The 16,981-nt window shown below is 37.8% G+C and overlaps 1 protein-coding gene across 1 annotated transcript in view; it reads right to left on the reverse strand.

The window, feature by feature from the left end:
- The window catches only part of BTAF1 (BTAF1 RNA polymerase II, B-TFIID transcription factor-associated, 170kDa), a 105,649-nt gene that overhangs the window by 75,974 nt on the left and 12,694 nt on the right, over nt 1-16,981 (reverse strand). Inside the window, exons 3-5 of the mRNA XM_011947844.1 lie at nt 13,068-13,182; nt 10,636-10,782; nt 1,342-1,505 (exon numbers count right to left, since the gene is read on the reverse strand). Coding sequence (XP_011803234.1) covers nt 1,342-1,505; nt 10,636-10,782; nt 13,068-13,182 — 426 coding nt within the window. The remainder of the gene's footprint in view (nt 1-1,341; nt 1,506-10,635; nt 10,783-13,067; nt 13,183-16,981) is intronic.

Raw genomic sequence — 16,981 nt, forward strand, 5'->3', positions numbered from 1 at the left:
ATGTGTATAGCCCACTTTCTAATACACCTGCTCATTCATTTTCTTACACCATGTTCAATTACTCATACTGTGATCACGTTATTGCATTTTTATTCTCCATTATTTTATTCTATTTTCCTCTTTATCTTCTAGTTACATCTTACACTTTCCTTTCTACCCCATTTCCTTCTGTTCCTTTCAGGGTGTTGCTGTATTTCAGCCTCTTCATACTCTCTCTTTTTTCTCTCCTAGTATCTGTCCTTTCTCCCCCTTGTCTGCGAAAGTTATTCATCATCACACACCCCCCAACCCTAAAAAATACACTTTACAAATTCTAATGGTTTAAGGTGCATTCGTATAAAGGCAAATAGAACCATTCTCCACTGAAGCAAAGGAAATGAACAAGGGAATGACAAGATAGGAGATTGATAACTGCAAAGCAGGAATTTTTAATGCAGCCCGTGGACCCCTAAAAGAACACTGGGGGTCAGGTAAAAGAGTACTGAACCCCTTGAGATGTAATGTCTCATTATATGTGCATTTTTCTGAAGAGAGAACCACAGCTTTTACTAGAGCTTCAAAAGAGTCTGTGGCATAAAAAAAGTTAAGCAGCACAAATGTATACACTGGGAACTGTAACAGAGGAGGAGGAAGAAATCAGTGAAATTATGGTACAGGCACAAAACAAAACAGCATGAAGCTGTCCAAGAAGAATGCGGTCAATCTGAATACACTGATACATTAAGCTGTATGAAATGAGAAAAGGCAAACATGGCTTAAAAGTAATACACACACACACACACACACACACTTGTACATAGAAGTTTCAGAAATGATGCACAAGTAACTTGAAAATGGTTGTCTACAGGACATGGAAATATTTGTGTCCTGTTGGCAAAAAACTTCCTTTTACTTCGTATTATATACCCTTTTTTGGCTGTTTGCAAGTCTTGTCATATTTCTCACTTAAAAAGAATAAATCATAACACTAAACACTTCTACTATCATATCTGACTATAATAGCCCTTACTATCTCTCTCTCCCCCTAAAAATTACTTTTCCCTCCATCAAAGAACATACCAAAAAAAGAGCAATTGGAGCAATTAGAATCTTTCAATACCAGTAGTTTCTAAAAGGTCTAATACAACTTAACAGTCCAGTGTCTGGGAGGTAGGTTGAGCTTCTGACTCTACAGAATCTGTCATCAGAAATCCAGTTTAAAAAGACGCTAAATCATGGTGGCACTAAGCAGCAATGAACAGGGCTAAGTATAACATTTTCTTAAACTATAATTACATGAGCAAAATGAAGCAAACCCTTTGTATTATTACTTGCAATCAAATAACCAAACGTTTTACCTACAGGTTGTTTGTTTACAAAGGCTGCTGAAGTTGGGGTATAATCCAAATCCTCATCATTGAAAAGTTCTTCAGTACTCATTCCAATTGCTTCTCCCATATTAAGGCCAAGTTTCTTCTGTAATAATTTTCGTTGGCGTGCTATCCTCTCTTTAGGATCCACTTCACCTTTCAATAGAAAAGAAATACGTTTTCTCCAAATCAGTTAAGAAATTTTCTAATATGTGCACATCGAACTCCATCAAAATAAAAAACACACTATTAAAACATCCCTTCTGCCAATAAAACCAACCATATTCATTCATGATCATCTCTGAACATTTCATAAACTCTGTTACCTAATCACATTGGAAAATAGTGTTCTAGTTAACAAAACATTCTGGGAGTTTTCACTGAGATTCCCCCATTCCCCAACTGGCAATTAGTAAATATATATAAAATAGTAAGATTCATTCCTGGGCCAGGTGCAGTGACTCACACCTGTAATCCCAGCACTTTGGGTGGCCAAGGTGGGAGGATCACTTGAGCCCAGGAGTTTGAGACCAGTCGGGAAAATGTAGGGAGGCCCCATCTCTATAAAAAATAATTAACAGGGCATGATGGTGCACGTCTGTAGTCCCAGCTACTCCAGGGACTGAAGCGGGAGGCTTGCTCAGCCCAGGAGGTCAAGGCTGCAGTGAGCTGTGATCAAAACACTGCAGTCCAGCCTGGGAAACACAGTGAGACCATTCAGAAAAAAAAAAAAAAAAAAAAAAAAATTCATCTCTATGGAAACAAATCAATTTTATTTTATAGCTATACCTGTACCTCCTATGAAAGCTCTCACTGGGCAAAAAAAAAAATCTAGATTTTGTTCAATGGTAAAAGGGCTCAACAAACAAATGCTTACTCCAAGTGTAGCCTTTATGTATTCTGAGCTGATACAGCCCTAATATCCCAAATAATAACGATAAGGGAATAAAAGTAGACAGGTTTTTAAGTGTCTCAAGTAAAACCTTCAATGCTTTGGTGCAAAACAGACAAAACAGAACATACCAAAGGGCATTTAAAAATAAAAATTTCCCCTTAAAACAGCTAAGCTGTAAAAGACAGTTACACCTTATTGAAAAAAATTTGATATTTTAAAAACAATAACGATCTGCTTCTAATAATGGCTGAGTTAGTTCCTATCAGATTAACCCTCTGCACCTAACAAACTCTGGCCAAAACAGAAAAAACAAACTACCTAAAGGCACTAAGAAGAAAAAAAAAAGCATTAACTTAGAGGAATTGTCAGTACTTAAAAAGATGGGAATAGCACTAACAGCTAAAAGCTACAAAAGCTAAAAGCTACAAAAAAAAAAAAAGTTTTCCCTTTTTGTAACATTTAGCCTGAAGATAGAGCCAGTCCACAAAATGTGTGGTAGCTAAAATTTGAATTGAAAACCTAGTCTTCTTTTTTATCCCCCAACTAAGAACAAGGTCTCTCACTCTGATACCCAGGCAGTAGGTACAATCACAGCTCACTGCAGCCTCAAACTCCTGGACTTAAGAAGTCCTCCTGCCTCAGCCTTCTGAGTAGCTAGTACTATATGCATGTGTCACCATTCCTGGCTAATTTGTTTTTTTTTAATTTTTAATTTTAGAGATGGGGTTTACTATGTTTGCCCAGGCTGGTTTTGAACTCCTGGCCTCAAGTAGTCCTTCTGCCTTGGCCTACCAAAGTGCTGGGATTACAAGCGTGAGCCACTGCACCTGGCCAAAACCCACAGTCTTTCTGGCTTGGCTTGAAGAATGAGAAGAGAGTTAGGGGCCATTGCAATCCCAGAAATTAGAAAGGGAAAACCCCCAAAAAGAGAGAACCAGAGAGACAAAGGCCAAAATTATCTGTAAACTCAGCCCAAATCTCTGGTTGACTCCTGAACTATGCACGCACAGAGCAAACTCCAAATGATGCAGCTAAAGCTAAGATCTAAAAAGCTAAAATTGAGATTTGAGCTATTGCCCACAGCAAAGAAGAATGAGTTTGAAATTTTGAGTTCCATCAAATTAAATGTCTGCTAAAATAAGCAAGCAAAAACAAGCAAAACAATCTTTGGAAGAATATAACAGAATCTAGTCCACACCACATAACGTTCCTAATGTGCAGAATAACTGACAAAATTAAACAAAAGCAAAGAAAAGAAAATGTAACCTATTTTTCAAAAGAAAGACAATTAACAGGGACCAACTCTGGGATGTCTCAGATGTTAGAATTAAAAGGTTTTAGGATTTCTGTTGTTTTTTGAGACAGGGTCTTGCTCTGCTGCTCAGGCTGGAGTGCAGTAGCATGATCACAGCTCACTGGAGCCTTATCCTCCCAGACTCAAGCAATTCTCCCACCTCAGCCTCCTGAGTAGCTGGGACCACAGGCATGCACCACCACACCAGCGAATTTTTTACTTTTTGTGGAGGTGGGGTCTCTCTAGATTGCCCAGGCTGGTCTCAAACTCCTGGGCTCAAGACATCCTTCCACTTTGGCCTCCCAAAGTGCTGGGATTACAGGCCTGAGTTACTGCACCTGGCCAGAATGCAAGATTCGTAAGCAACTAACATAAGAATGCTCAGTGTAAAAGAAGATACTGTCACAATGAATGAAAAGACAGAGGATACCTTGGTAGAGAATGAGAAACTATAAAAAAGAACCAGGCTGGGTACAGTGGCTCACATCTGTAATCCCAACAGTCTGGGAGGCCAAGGCAGGAGGATCGCTTTGGCCTAGGAGTTCAAGACCAGCCTGGGCAAGATGGCAAAATCCCATCTGTACAAAAAATTTAAAATATATATAGAATTGTACACTTTAAAAGGGTGAATTAAATAATGTGCAAAATATGCCAACACAACTTTCTTTTTTTTAAATAAAAAAGAAGGTCTGGGGCAGGCATAGCGGCTCACACCTGTAATCTCAGCACTTTGGGAGGCTGAGGTGGGAGAATCGCTTGAGGCCAGGAATTTGGGACCAGCCTGGTTAACACAGCAAGACCCTTATCTCTACAGAAAAAAAAAAAAATTAGCCAGGGTTGGTGGCATTAGCCAGCCTGGGTAACACAGCAAGACCCTTATCTCTACAGAAAAAAAAAAAAATTAGCCAGGGTTGGTGGCATTAGCCAGCCTGGGTAACACAGCAAGACCCTTATCTCTACAGAAAAAAAAAAAAATTAGCCAGGGTTGGTGGCACATGCCTGTGGTCCTAGCAAGATGGGAGGATTGCTTGAGCCCAGGAGTTCAAGGGTGCAGTGAGCTATGATCTTATCACTGAACTCCAGCCTGGGCAACAGAGTTAGATCCTGTCTCTAAATAAATAAATAAATAGTTCTAAAACTAAAAAATACAGTATCTGAAAAAAAAATTTTTTAAACCACTGGATAGACTTAACAGCTTAATGGAAGATAACAGGACAAAATGCAAGTGAACTTAAAGATAAAGCAATACTGTTCTCACTCACAGGTGGGAACTGAACAATGAGAACACTTGGACACAGGGCGAGGAACATTACACTGGGGCCTGTGTGGGGTGGGGGCATGGGGGAGGGATAGCATTAGGAGATATACCTAATATAAATGACGAGTTAATGGGTGCAGCAAACCAACACAGCACATGTATACATATGTGACAAACCTGTGCATTGTGCACATGTACCCTAGAACTTAAAGTATAATAATAAAAAAAAGATAAAGCAATACAAAGTACCCAATCTAAAGAACAAAGAAAAAAAGATACAAGGAAACAAAAGCCCAAATATGAAATCAAGAAGACAATTCTATTTACGAAAAGAATTTGTATTCTGTAAAGTATAAAATGAAAAAAAATTTAAAACCAAATGAAAATGTTCATGCATCATAAGAGTAAATATTGTTAAAACACTAATACTTCCCAAATGTATATACAGACTTAACACAATTGCTATCAAAATCCCAGCTGGCTTTGTTTTTTTTTTTTTGCAAACATTGAACAGACTGGTCCTAAAATTCATATGGAAATGCAAGAGACTCAGAATAACCAAAACAATCTTGAAACACAGGAACAAAGTTGGAGGCTCATATATCCTGATTTCAAAACTTACTACAATGCAACAATAATTAAGACAATGTGGTACTCGCATAAGAATAGACATCAATGGAATAGAATTAAGAGTCCTGAAATAAACCTATGTGTCAATAGTCAACTGATTTTTGACAAGGGTTCCAGAGCAATTCAATGGGAAACAGAACAGTATTTTCTACAAATAGTGTTGAGACAACAGGATAGCCACATGCAAAACAATGAAGTTGGACCCTTAACCTCAAAACATATACAAAAAAACCTCAAAATTAATAAAAGAACTAAAAATTAAAGCTATAAAACTCTCAGAAGAAAAGAGAGGTTGGCCGGGCACGGTGGCTCAAGCCTGTAATCCCAGCACTTTGGGAGGCCGAGACGGGCAGATCACGAGGTCAGGAGATCGAGACCATCCTGGCTAACATGGTGAAACTCCATCTCTACTAAAAAATACAAAAAACTAGCCGGGCGAGGTAGCCGGCACCTGCAGTCCCAGCTACTCGGGAGGCTGAGGCAGGAGAATGGCATAAACCCGGGAGGCGGAGCTTGCAGTGAGCTGAGATCTGGCCACTGCACTCCAGCCTGGGCAACAGAGAGAGACTCCGTCTCAAAAAAAAAAAAAAAAAGAAAAGAGAGGTAAATGAGCTTGAATTTGGCAAGTTTCTTACATATAATACCAAAAACTTGAAAAACAAAAAAAATACAAAAACATTGGACTTCATAAAAATTAAAAACTTTTATATTTCAAACGATACCACAGAGGAAATGAAAAAGATAACCAATAGAGCAGTAGAAAATATGTGTACATTAGGCTGGGCGTGATGGCTCACGCCTATAATCCCAGCACTTTGGGAAGCCAAGGCCGGTGGATCACCTGAGGTCAGGAATTCGAGACCAGCCTGGCCAACACTGTGAAATTCCATCTCTACTAATAATAAAAAATTAGCCAGGTGTGGGGGCAGGCGCCAGTAATCCCAGCTACTGTGGGAAGGAGCCGAGGCAGGAGAATCATTTGAACTCAGGAGGTGGAGGTTGCAGTGAGCAGAGATTACATCACTGCACTCCAGACTGGGTGATGGAGTGAGACTCTGTCTCAAAAAAAAAAAAAAAAGAAAGAAAGAAAGAAAAAGAAAAAAAGAGAACGTGTAAATCACATATCTGTTAAGAAGCTTGTATTGAGAACATATACTCTTACAACTCATAATAAAAGGGCAAACAACCCAATGAAAAACGTGCAAGTTACAAGAATTGACATTTCTCTAAAGAAGGTATACAAATGGTCAATACACGAAATGAAGTTCAATGTTATTGGACAACAGGGAAATGCAAATCAAAATCACAATGAGATATCACTTCACACCATTAGTATGGCTATAATCAAAATGTCCGATAATAACAAGTGTCAGGAAAAGATGTTGAGAAATCTAATGTAAAATAGCAGAGCCACTTTGGAAAACTCTGGCAGTTTCTCAAATGGTAAAATACAGTTACCATATGAGCCAGTAATTCCACTCCTGGGTATCTACCTGAGGGAAATTAAAGTATATGTCCACACAAAAAGCTGTACATGAATTTTTATAGCAGTATTTTTCTTTCTTTTTTTTTTTTTTAGATGGAGTTTCGCTCTTGTTGCCCAGGCTGAAGTGTAATGGCGTGATCTCAGGTCACGGTAACCTCTGCCTCCCCAGTTCAAGTGATTCTCCTGCCTCAGCCTCCCAAGTAGCTGGGATTACAGGCATGCGTCACCATGCCCTGCTAATTTTTGTATTTTTAGTAGAAACGGGGTTTCTCCACGTTGGTCAGGCTGGTCTCGAACTCCTGACCTCAGGTGATCGCCCGCCTCAGCCTCCCAGCAGTATTTTTCAAAACAGATAAAAGGTAGAAACAACCCAAATGTCCACCAACTAATGAAAGGCTTTACAAACTGTAGTATTCATACAATGGAATATTATTTGCCCATAAAATGAAACACTACCACATCATATCCATTAGGATAGCAACTATCAAAAAAACAGAAAATAACAAGAGTTGGCAAGGATGTGGAGAAACTGGAACCCTTGTGTACTACTGGTAGAAATGTAAAATGATGTAGCTGTTAGGGAAAACTGAATGGCAGCTCCTCAAAAAATTAAAAATAGAATGACCATCTGACCCAGCAATTTACTTCTGGGTATATACCCCAAAGAACTAAAAGCAGTAACTCAAAACAGATATTTGTACATCCATGTTCACAGTAGCATTATTCACAACAGTCAAAATGTGGAATAAGCCTGTGTCCACTGGTGGATGAAAGGATAAACAAAATTTATATACATACAATGGACTATTATTCAGCCTTAAACAAAAAGAAATTCTGTCCTATACTACAACACAGATGAACCTTTGAGGACATCATGTTAAGTGAAATAAGCCCGTCACAAGAAGACAAACACTGTAGGATTCACTTACATGAGCAATCTAGAGTAGTCAAATTCATGGGGATAGAAAGAATAACGGCTGCCAGGGGCTGGGGAAAGGGGGAAATTGGGATTTGACGTTTAATAGGTATAGTTTCAGTTTTGCATGATGAAGACTTCTGAAGACTGGCTGCACAACAATGTGACTGTACTTAATATTACTAAACTTAAAAATGGTTAAGGATGGTAAATTTTTTATTATATATATTTTACCACAATTTTAAAAACCTAATATATCCCTTAAGAGTAATAACATTTAGAAAAGAAAAAAAAGTACTGATATACTCTATCACATAGATGAACATTGAAAATATTCTCTTAGGTAAAAAAAGCCACTCACAAAAGATCACATATTGTATGATTCTATTTACCAGCCACATGCCATTTAATGATGAGTACATTCCAAGAAACGCATCATTCAGTGATTTTGTGGTTGTCAACATCACAGTGTACTTACACAAACCTAGAACGTAGAGCCTACTACACAGATACGCTGTATGGTATAGCCTGTTGCTGCTAGGCTACAAACCTGTATAGCATGTTACTAAATACTGTAGGCAACTAACACAATGGTAAGTATTCATATATCTAAACATAGAAACATACATTAAAAATGCAGTAATATACTTTTATGGGACCACCACTGTATATGCAGTCTTAGTCTGCTGCTGACTTAAATGCTGTTATGTGGTATGTGACCAAATATAAAATGTTGAGAATAAGCAAATCTAAAGAGACCAAAAGTAGACTTGGGGTTGCTAAGAAGAGGAGGGAAGGAAGTAGGAGGATAAAAGGGTGATAGCTGAGGATATGGGGTTTCTTCTTAAAGCGACGAAAATGTTCTAAAATTGACTGTGGTGATGGTTACACATACCTGTGAGTATACTAAAAACCACTGAATTGTACACTTTAAATGACGAATTATATAATGTATAAATTATATCTCAATAAAGTTGCTTGAAAATTTTTTTAAAGACTGCTCTACCAAGTAGGGAAAAACATTAGGCATCCAAAAGACTGCTTGATCACAACCCCAATACACTTACACAGAGCCTAAAATTGGTCCTCTCATTCCAGAAGAAGTCCTATGGGGGGAAATAAGCTACAAAGGAAACCCAGACCAGTCTGTATACTAATCATATATGGTGTCACTAATACATATGAGGGGACAAACACAGATCAACACTTAAAGAAAACCTAACTACAGGGTTTTAAACAAGCACTGTTCAGCAAGCTCTGACTTATTAGCACTAAAAAACTGAGTTCCAAGAAACTGCAGTTTCCAATCCTGGTTACATATCAGAATCACCTATAGGACTTTTCTCTTTTTTTGAGATGGAGTTTCACTCTCGTCACCCAGGCTGGAGTGCAATGGCATGATCTCAGCTCACTGCAACCTCTGCCTCCCAGGTTCAAGCCATTCTCCTGTCTCAGCCTCCAGAGTAGCTGGGATTACAGGCTTGAGCCACCGCGCCCGGCCCGGCTTTTCTTTTAAATACAATTACCTACACTTCTTTATAGATCTATGAAATCAGAATACAGCAAAACCAAAACATATATAATTTTGATCTCTGATAATGTCCATGAGTACACTAGTAAAGTCAGTAAACTTACTGTTTAGTGATATAAATGAAAAGTTTTTGAAGACTTTTACTTCCACTATTAGAAAAACTGCTTTTCCAAAACTTAAGCAAATTATCCTCTTAAATCTCTGCAAAAATAACTAGATATTTTAATAGAAACCATACTAAACAAGATAAAATGAGAATTTGACAATTTTTTATGATAAAAAAGTGAATATATTAATAAGGTTCTAAATGACGGTTAATTAGCAACAGAACAGAGTTTTATTCTGTTTTGTTTTTTAGTCCAAAAGGCAACTTATTTACTTACAAAAATCCACTTAAAACATCAGGGTTTTTTCCCCACTCCAGGCCATTATCTTGAATGGCTAAAACATTTATTTTATATTCAGATAGATTCTGTAAGTTTAAAAGTATTAGGACAATACCCGTCCAAGTCTTTTTTTCTTCTTTTTTTGAGACGGAGTCAACCTCTGTCACCCAGGCTGGAGTGCAGTGGCGTGATGTCGGCTCACTGCAACCTCCACCTCCAAAGTTCAAGCAATTCTCCAGCCTCAGCCTCGCGGGTAGCTGGGATTACAGGCGCTCACCACCACGCCTGGCTAATTTTTGTATTTTTAGTAGAGCTGGTGTTCCACCATGTTGGCCAGGCTGCTCTCGAACTCCTGACCTCAGGTGATCTGCCCACCTCGACCTCCCAAAGTGCTGGGATTACAGGCGTGAATATCTATCCAAGTCTTATTTTTCACTCTTAGTTTTTGCTTTGGACACCAGCATGAGTAAACCCAATAATACCAGAAATATGTGATAAAAACAAAACAATTAATCTCTCAAATTTCCAGATTTGGGAAAGCATTACCACAATCTGTACTAATCCTGATTTTATAATATATTAAACTGGGGCTCTTGGGTAACACTTTATAATTTCTATATTACATAATACAATTGTTGCTGAAATATTAATATGTATCAACTAATGATGCACATATTCACTTAAAGGAGGAAAAATACTCATACTGTAGCTTTAAACCAAATACTGCTGGGTTACCTTCCCATTCATAGCATCCCCTGCCACCTGCAAACTTCAGTTAATTTACATTTCATGACATGTTAGTTTATGTGTGACTAATGAACAGCATATGAAGTGACAAATTCATTTGAAAAAACAAATTTTAGACTTTCTTCTACAGAACCACTACAGACCTGATTTTTCATCTTGGACTTCAAATTCGGCACCAGCAGATCCCAGGAGTGATGCACCATGTTGTAACAATCTACATATATCAAATCTGTCAAAATTCAATCGCTCTGTAGTAGGTGAATCTTCCATAGAACTTTCGGAAGTAGGTTCTACATGAGGTTTAAAAATATTAATTTGACCATATAGACAAAGTGTGGAATGAAAGAAAACAGCATATCATTACTTGGGTTGCAGCGGTTACACACACACACACACACACACATGCCTTTTTTTTTTTTTTTAATGAAGCAAGGTCTTGCTCTGTTGCCCAGGCCAGAATGTAGCGGCATAATCACAGTTCACTGTATCCTCAAACTCCTGGGATCAAGGAATCCTTCTGCCTCAGCCTCCAGAGTAGCTAGGACTCCAGGTGCACACAACCATGCCGAGCTAAGTGATTTTTATTTTTGTAGAGACAAGGGTCTCACCATCTTGCCCCAGGCTGGCCTCAAACTCTGGGGCTCAAGCAATCCTCCTACCTCAACTTCCCAAAGTGCTGGAATTTACAGGCATGAGCCATTGTACCCAGATAGTAATATTATTTTGAGAAAAGTAAAAGTGGAGGAAGTAGAAAAGCTACTGTGGGTTTATGATTAGTTCTTAGTTATCTGTGAATAAACTGGTGGTTCTTCTTTCACCAACCATCAGATTTTAGTGAGTATATGTGTAACTATGTCCAACCACAAAAGCAAAATGTTATGTATATAAAGAAATGCATTCCCATGTTAAAATGTATATGTTAAATATCATGCTGTCTCCACTTACTGTAAGAATTTAAAAATACCAAGGTGACAGAATGAGTTTATTATAGTGCTCAGTTAGAAGATAAAAATATTCACAGAATGTATTCCTGAACAAGGCTAATAAGAATCATCCCTCCCCATACCTGAGGAACAGGCTGAGCCACGAAGCAACTATGCACTCAACAGGACTCAGTTCCCATACTCTGGGCAAATAAGAATCTCCTGGTAAGTTGCCAAAACCATATATACATATGAGGTCTAAAAACATCTATAAAATGTTCTGTATTCCTTCCTCAAAAAGCTATATGTTATAAATGTTAAAATATAATTACTCATTGACTTAATTGTTTAGCTGGCATCTGCATGAAACTCATCTGTTAACTAAAGCATAACTGCTTAACTTAAAATGAATTTCTATTAGTATTTTAAGTTTTCTAGTGATAAGCAAACTCACTTACTAAAAATTTTAAAGCTAGTTAAAAACTTACTGCTAGTGTAATGCTAGTTTTTTAAAAAAAATTAAGTCTTTTAAAAATGGAACTAAGTTGTACCACCTTTATGTACCAAACGAAGTGGGGATAACAAGCTGAAAAGGAAAAGGCTCTTTTCTAAAACAAGTTACAACTTCTCTAGTCACACATTTCATTTAATGAGAGAAGACAAATTAACAAAATAACTCAAAATAACAGGTATCAGGAAATATAAAGCAACAGTTTTAGGCAAGTTAAGACTTAAGATAAAAGTGATGTTATTAAAGTGAGTTGAGGCCGGGCACAGTGGCTCATGCCTGTAATCCCAGCACTTTGGGAGGCTGAGGTGGGCAGATCACTTGAGGCCAGGAATTCAAACCCCTGCCCCAGGCTGGCCAACAAAGCAAAACCCCATCTCTACTAAAAATACAAAATGAGCTGGGCATGGACCTGTAATCCCAGTTACTTGGGAGGCTAAGGCACGAGAATCGCTTGAACCCAGGAGGCGGAGGCTGCAGTGAGCCAAGACTGCATCACTGCACTCCAGCCTGGGTGCCACAGTGAGACTCCGTCTCAAAAAAATAAAATAAAATAAAATAAAATAGTTGAAAATGAATCTAGTTGTACCATTAAATTTTGATTTAATTAAAATGTGCAACTTTTCAGCTTTTCAGAAGCACGTAATTTGTTTTTAAATGTCACTACAGGCAATCAGAACACATTTTTTCCCACTACAAGAAATCCAAAAAAGGGCACATAAAAAACAAGACTTAACATCCCAAATATCCATATATAAAATTGTGCTTAAATGTAGAAAATAACTACCCTATACTATTCTCCCAGCAACAAGAAAAAAATAGACTTTCAAATATTTACATTGTACTGATTTAACTTCTTTTTTTAGAATGTCAATTACTTGAAGGGAAGTAATAACCTTTGTAAATCAAACATACTGTAGAATTTGTAATTTAAAATGCATACAAAAACATTTTCTATATCCAGTATTTTTTTTTTTAATGTGGTGAAAAATCACCTTATTCAGTATCATTTCCTGACAAAGCTGTACCTAAAAGCATGGAAATTAAGACTTTAAAACTGAAATTATTAAAATATAAAATGCATATTATAATTAATTCTACAGTTAGGTTTTTACTTAAAACTACTTTCTCCACTTAAAAGCACCTTGTCTGGTTCTTGGCACTGGATTCCACTCAGGTACATTTTTCACTATAGCTTCAACAGCTTGTCCTGCTGCGATCCGGGTATCCCAATTTGCACTCCTTAAATATATCAACACCTTAAAAATTATAAAATACAAGTTATGTATACAAAAATATTGTTTGTGCAAGGTAGCCAGAACAGAGAAATACAAATTTACTTGTTATTAATGTATAATTTGGCAGCCATCCAAGTACATATAAAACACCTTAGAAATTATTAAATTAATTTACAAGATTCTATCGTTCACATAAAAATCACTATCACCTTAAATAGGGGATTTAAGAAACCTGTGGCCAGGCACAGTGGCTCATGCCTATAATCCAAGCACTTTGGGAGACCGAGGTGGGCAGATCACCTGAGGTCAGGAGTTCAAGACCAGCTTGGCCAACATTGTGAAACTCCATCTCTACAAAAAATACAAAATTAGCCAGGCATGGTGGCACGCGCCTGTCATCCTGGCTACTTGGGAGGCTGAGGCAGGAGACTCACTTGAACCTGGGAGGCAGAGGTTGCAGTGAGCCAAGATGGTGCCACTGCACTCCAACCTGGACAACAAGAGCAAATCTCTGTCTCAAAAAAAAAAAGAAACTTGTAAAGAATGTTTAAGTGCATTTTAAAAATGATAGCCATTTAACATACTAAAAAGCAAAGTACATATTATTCATTAAGTCCCATTACTTAATACAAAGAATTGAAAGTTACAAACACTCAAGTTCAGTATGGTTGTAAGATATAAGATCGATACACAAAATCAATTGTATTTCCATACATTAAACAATCTGAAAATGAAATTAAGAAATCATCCCATTTATGGTAGCATCAGAATGTAGAAAATAAGAATCAATTTAACAGAAGCAGTGTATGACTTGTACAGTGAAAGCTACAAAACACTAAAAATATTGTTGAAGAAATTAAAGATATAAATAAAGACACCTTGTGTTCATGGATTCAAAGACTTAAGATTGTTACAACAGTAATATACTATAAATTAATGAAGAGATTCAACACAATTCCTATCAAAATCCCAGCTGTTTTTTTTGTTTGTTTGTTTTGTTTTGTTTTTTTGCAGAAATGGACAAGCTGATCCTAAAATGTATATGCAAATGCAAGGGACTCAGAATTACCAAAACAATCTTGAAAAAAAAAAGTAGACTCACACTTCTTTTATTTTTATTTTTTAGAGACAGAGTCTCTATGGTACCCAGACTGAAATGCAGTGTCTCAGTCACAGGTGCAATCGTAGCACACTAGAGCCTCAAATTCCTGGCCTCAAGCAATTCTCCTGTCTCAGTCTCTTGAGTAGCTGTGCCTATGGACATGTACCACCACACTTGGCAACATACACTTCTTGACTTCAAAACTTTCTACAAAGCAACAGTAATCAAGACAGTGTGGTACTGGCAAAATGACAGACATACAAATCAGTGGAACAGAATTAAGAGTTAATAAATAACCTGTGTCTACGGTCAACTGATTTTCAACAAAGACATTGAGACAATTCAATGGAGAAATAACAGTCTTTTCAACAAATGGTGGTGGGATAACTGGAAAGCCACATGTAAAAGAATGATGTTGGCCGGCCGCGGTGGCTCACGCCTGTAATCCCAGTACTTTGGGAGGCCGAAGTGGGCGGATCATGAGGTCAGGAGATCGAGACCATTCTGGCTAACATGGTGAAACCCCGTCTCTATAAAAATACAAAAAATTAGCTGGGCGTGGTGGTGGGCGCCTATAGTCGCAGCTACTCGGGAGGCTGAGGCAAGAGAATGGCATGAACTCGGGAGGCGGAGCTTGCAGTGAGCCGAGATTGCACCACTGCACTCCAGCCTGGGGACAGAGTGAGACTCCATCTCAAAAAAAAAAAAAAAAAGAATGATGTTGAATACCTAGCTCATAACAAATACAAAAATTAACTAAAAAACTGACCACAGAACCCAAAAGAGCGAGCCAAAACTATAAAACTCTTAGAGGAGAACTTAGGGGTAAATCTTTGTCACTTTGGATTAGGCAAAGGTTTCTTAGATACGACACCAAAAGCAGAAGTGATGTTCAAGAAAATAAAAAGACAGCTCACAGAAGAGTATATTTCCAAATCAAATACCTATTTCCTAATCATATACCTTTGTATAGTTTGGATACCTTGTATATGAAGAACTATACGAAGAACTTTCACAATTCATCATAAAACGACAAATAACCCAATTTTTAAATGGCCAAGGGATCTAGGTAAACATTTCTCCAAAGAAGATAAACAAATGTATTGCTTCTCTGCTTTTTGGCTAAGATCAAGTGAAGACATACAAATGAATAATAAATACATATGCCTGATATCATTAGTCATCAGGGAAATGCAAATTCAAACCACTTCATATTCGGTAGGATGGCTATAATCAAAAAGTCAGTTAAGAAGTATTGACAAGGATGTGGAGAAATCCAAGTTCTCATACACTACTGTTGAAAATGTAAATGATGGGACCATTTTGGAAAATAGTTTAGCAGTTCCACATAAAGTTACCATACGGTACAGTAATTCTACTCCCAGGTATATATATACTCTGGAGAATGGGGAAAAACCTCCAAAATTTTATACACAAATTTTCATAGCAGCATTTTTCATAATACAGCAGCCAAAAAGTGAAAACAACCCAAATATTCATCAACCGAAAAATCAGTAAGATGTACACATGTATGTTTACACAATGGAATATTATTTGGCAATGAAAATGAATATACATGCTACAATATAAAAACATTACTTTGAGCAAAAGAAATCAATCACAATAGATTACAATTCATTTTATATGAAATGTTCAGGATAGGCAAATATTCCCACAAAATTAGTTTAGTGGTTGTCAGGCACGAGTGCAGGAGTATTGAAGAGTGACTGCTAGTAGGTATGAGGTTTCTTTTTGTGGTGATAAAATGTTTTAAAATTACAGTATGGTGATGGCTGCTGTGCACAATGTTAATATACTAAATACCACTAAATTGAAACTTACAGATGTAAATTATATTTCAATAAAGCTGTTTAAGAAACAAAACCGGCCAGGTGCGGTGGCTCACGCCTGTAATCCCAGCACTTTGGGAAGCCAAGGCGGGAGGATCACGAGGTCAAGAGATCAAGACCATCCTGGCCAACATGGTGAAACCCCATCTCTACTGAAAATAGAAAAATTAGCTGGGCATGGTGGTGCGCACCTGTAGTCCCAGCTACTCGGGAGGCTAAGGCAGGAGAATCGCTTGAACCTGGGAGGTAGAGGTTGCAGTGAGACGAGATGGCGCCACTGCACTCCAGCCAGGCAACAGAGTGAGACTCTGTCTCAAAAAAAAAAAAAGAAAAGAAAAGAGAAAGAAACAAAACCAACGGGCAACAGGAAAATATTGACGGCCGAGAAAAGAGGAAAGATGGTGAGACAGTGCTAAAGGTAAACTCTGCCTCTTTGGGAATGATTTGATGGTAGCCGATATGCTGAGGTCTGAGTGAAGAAGACTAGAACTCACTTGGAAGGCTGGAAAACTTTTCTCAGTTCAGCACAGATGGGGCCTGTTCACTGTTTCACAGTTTCAGGTCATTCAATCCTCCATTTCTTCCCTTGAGCTAAGGAGAAGAAATATGTTGCCTCTCTCTGTCTCCACCTTACACACGAATACTGCCTAATATGCATCCTTCTTCATTCTAAGAACATGGAGCCTGTAGGTATCAAATCACTGTCTCTCCATCTACATCCTAGTTAGAAAGTTCGGATAATATGTAAGTGGGAATTATGTTGGAAAGAAAGTCACTGTTAGTCCTTGTGGTAGCAACCACACAGTGCAGATGTGTGTATGTTAAAAAGGGCTTAGAACTCCCACTCATACACAACAGAAATGGACAG

The sequence above is a fragment of the Colobus angolensis genome, unplaced genomic scaffold (assembly GCF_000951035.1).
Source record: "Colobus angolensis palliatus isolate OR3802 unplaced genomic scaffold, Cang.pa_1.0 Scaffold270, whole genome shotgun sequence".
NCBI lineage: Eukaryota > Metazoa > Chordata > Mammalia > Primates > Cercopithecidae > Colobus > Colobus angolensis.